The 259-nt window shown below is 66.0% G+C and overlaps 1 protein-coding gene across 1 annotated transcript in view; it reads left to right on the plus strand.

The window, feature by feature from the left end:
• CAV3 (caveolin 3) overlaps positions 1-119 on the plus strand; it is a 3,632-nt gene extending 3,513 nt beyond the window's left edge. Inside the window, exon 3 of the mRNA XM_009581593.1 lies at positions 3-119. Coding sequence (XP_009579888.1) covers positions 3-119 — 117 coding nt within the window. The remainder of the gene's footprint in view (positions 1-2) is intronic.
• Positions 120-259: the final 140 nt, after the last annotated feature.

The raw sequence follows: 259 nt of genomic DNA on the forward strand, positions 1-259 counted from the left end.
AGATCCAGTGCGTCAGCCGAATCTACTCCCTCTGCATCCACACCTTCTGCGACCCGCTCTTTGAGGCACTCTCCAAGATCTGCAGCAACATCAGAGTTGCTCTCCGGAAGGAGATCTAGGTCCCCACAGCCGCCCCAACCAGCCCTCACACAGCACCCCTCTGCCAGGTTGCCCTGGCTCCTGCAGCGTGCCCTGCCCTCGGGCACACGGACACCCGTGCCCAGGGACCGGCGCAGTGCGGCGGGGGCCCGCGGCAGAG

The sequence above is a fragment of the Fulmarus glacialis genome, unplaced genomic scaffold (assembly GCF_000690835.1).
Source record: "Fulmarus glacialis isolate BGI_N327 unplaced genomic scaffold, ASM69083v1 scaffold19347, whole genome shotgun sequence".
Taxonomy (NCBI): domain Eukaryota; kingdom Metazoa; phylum Chordata; class Aves; order Procellariiformes; family Procellariidae; genus Fulmarus; species Fulmarus glacialis.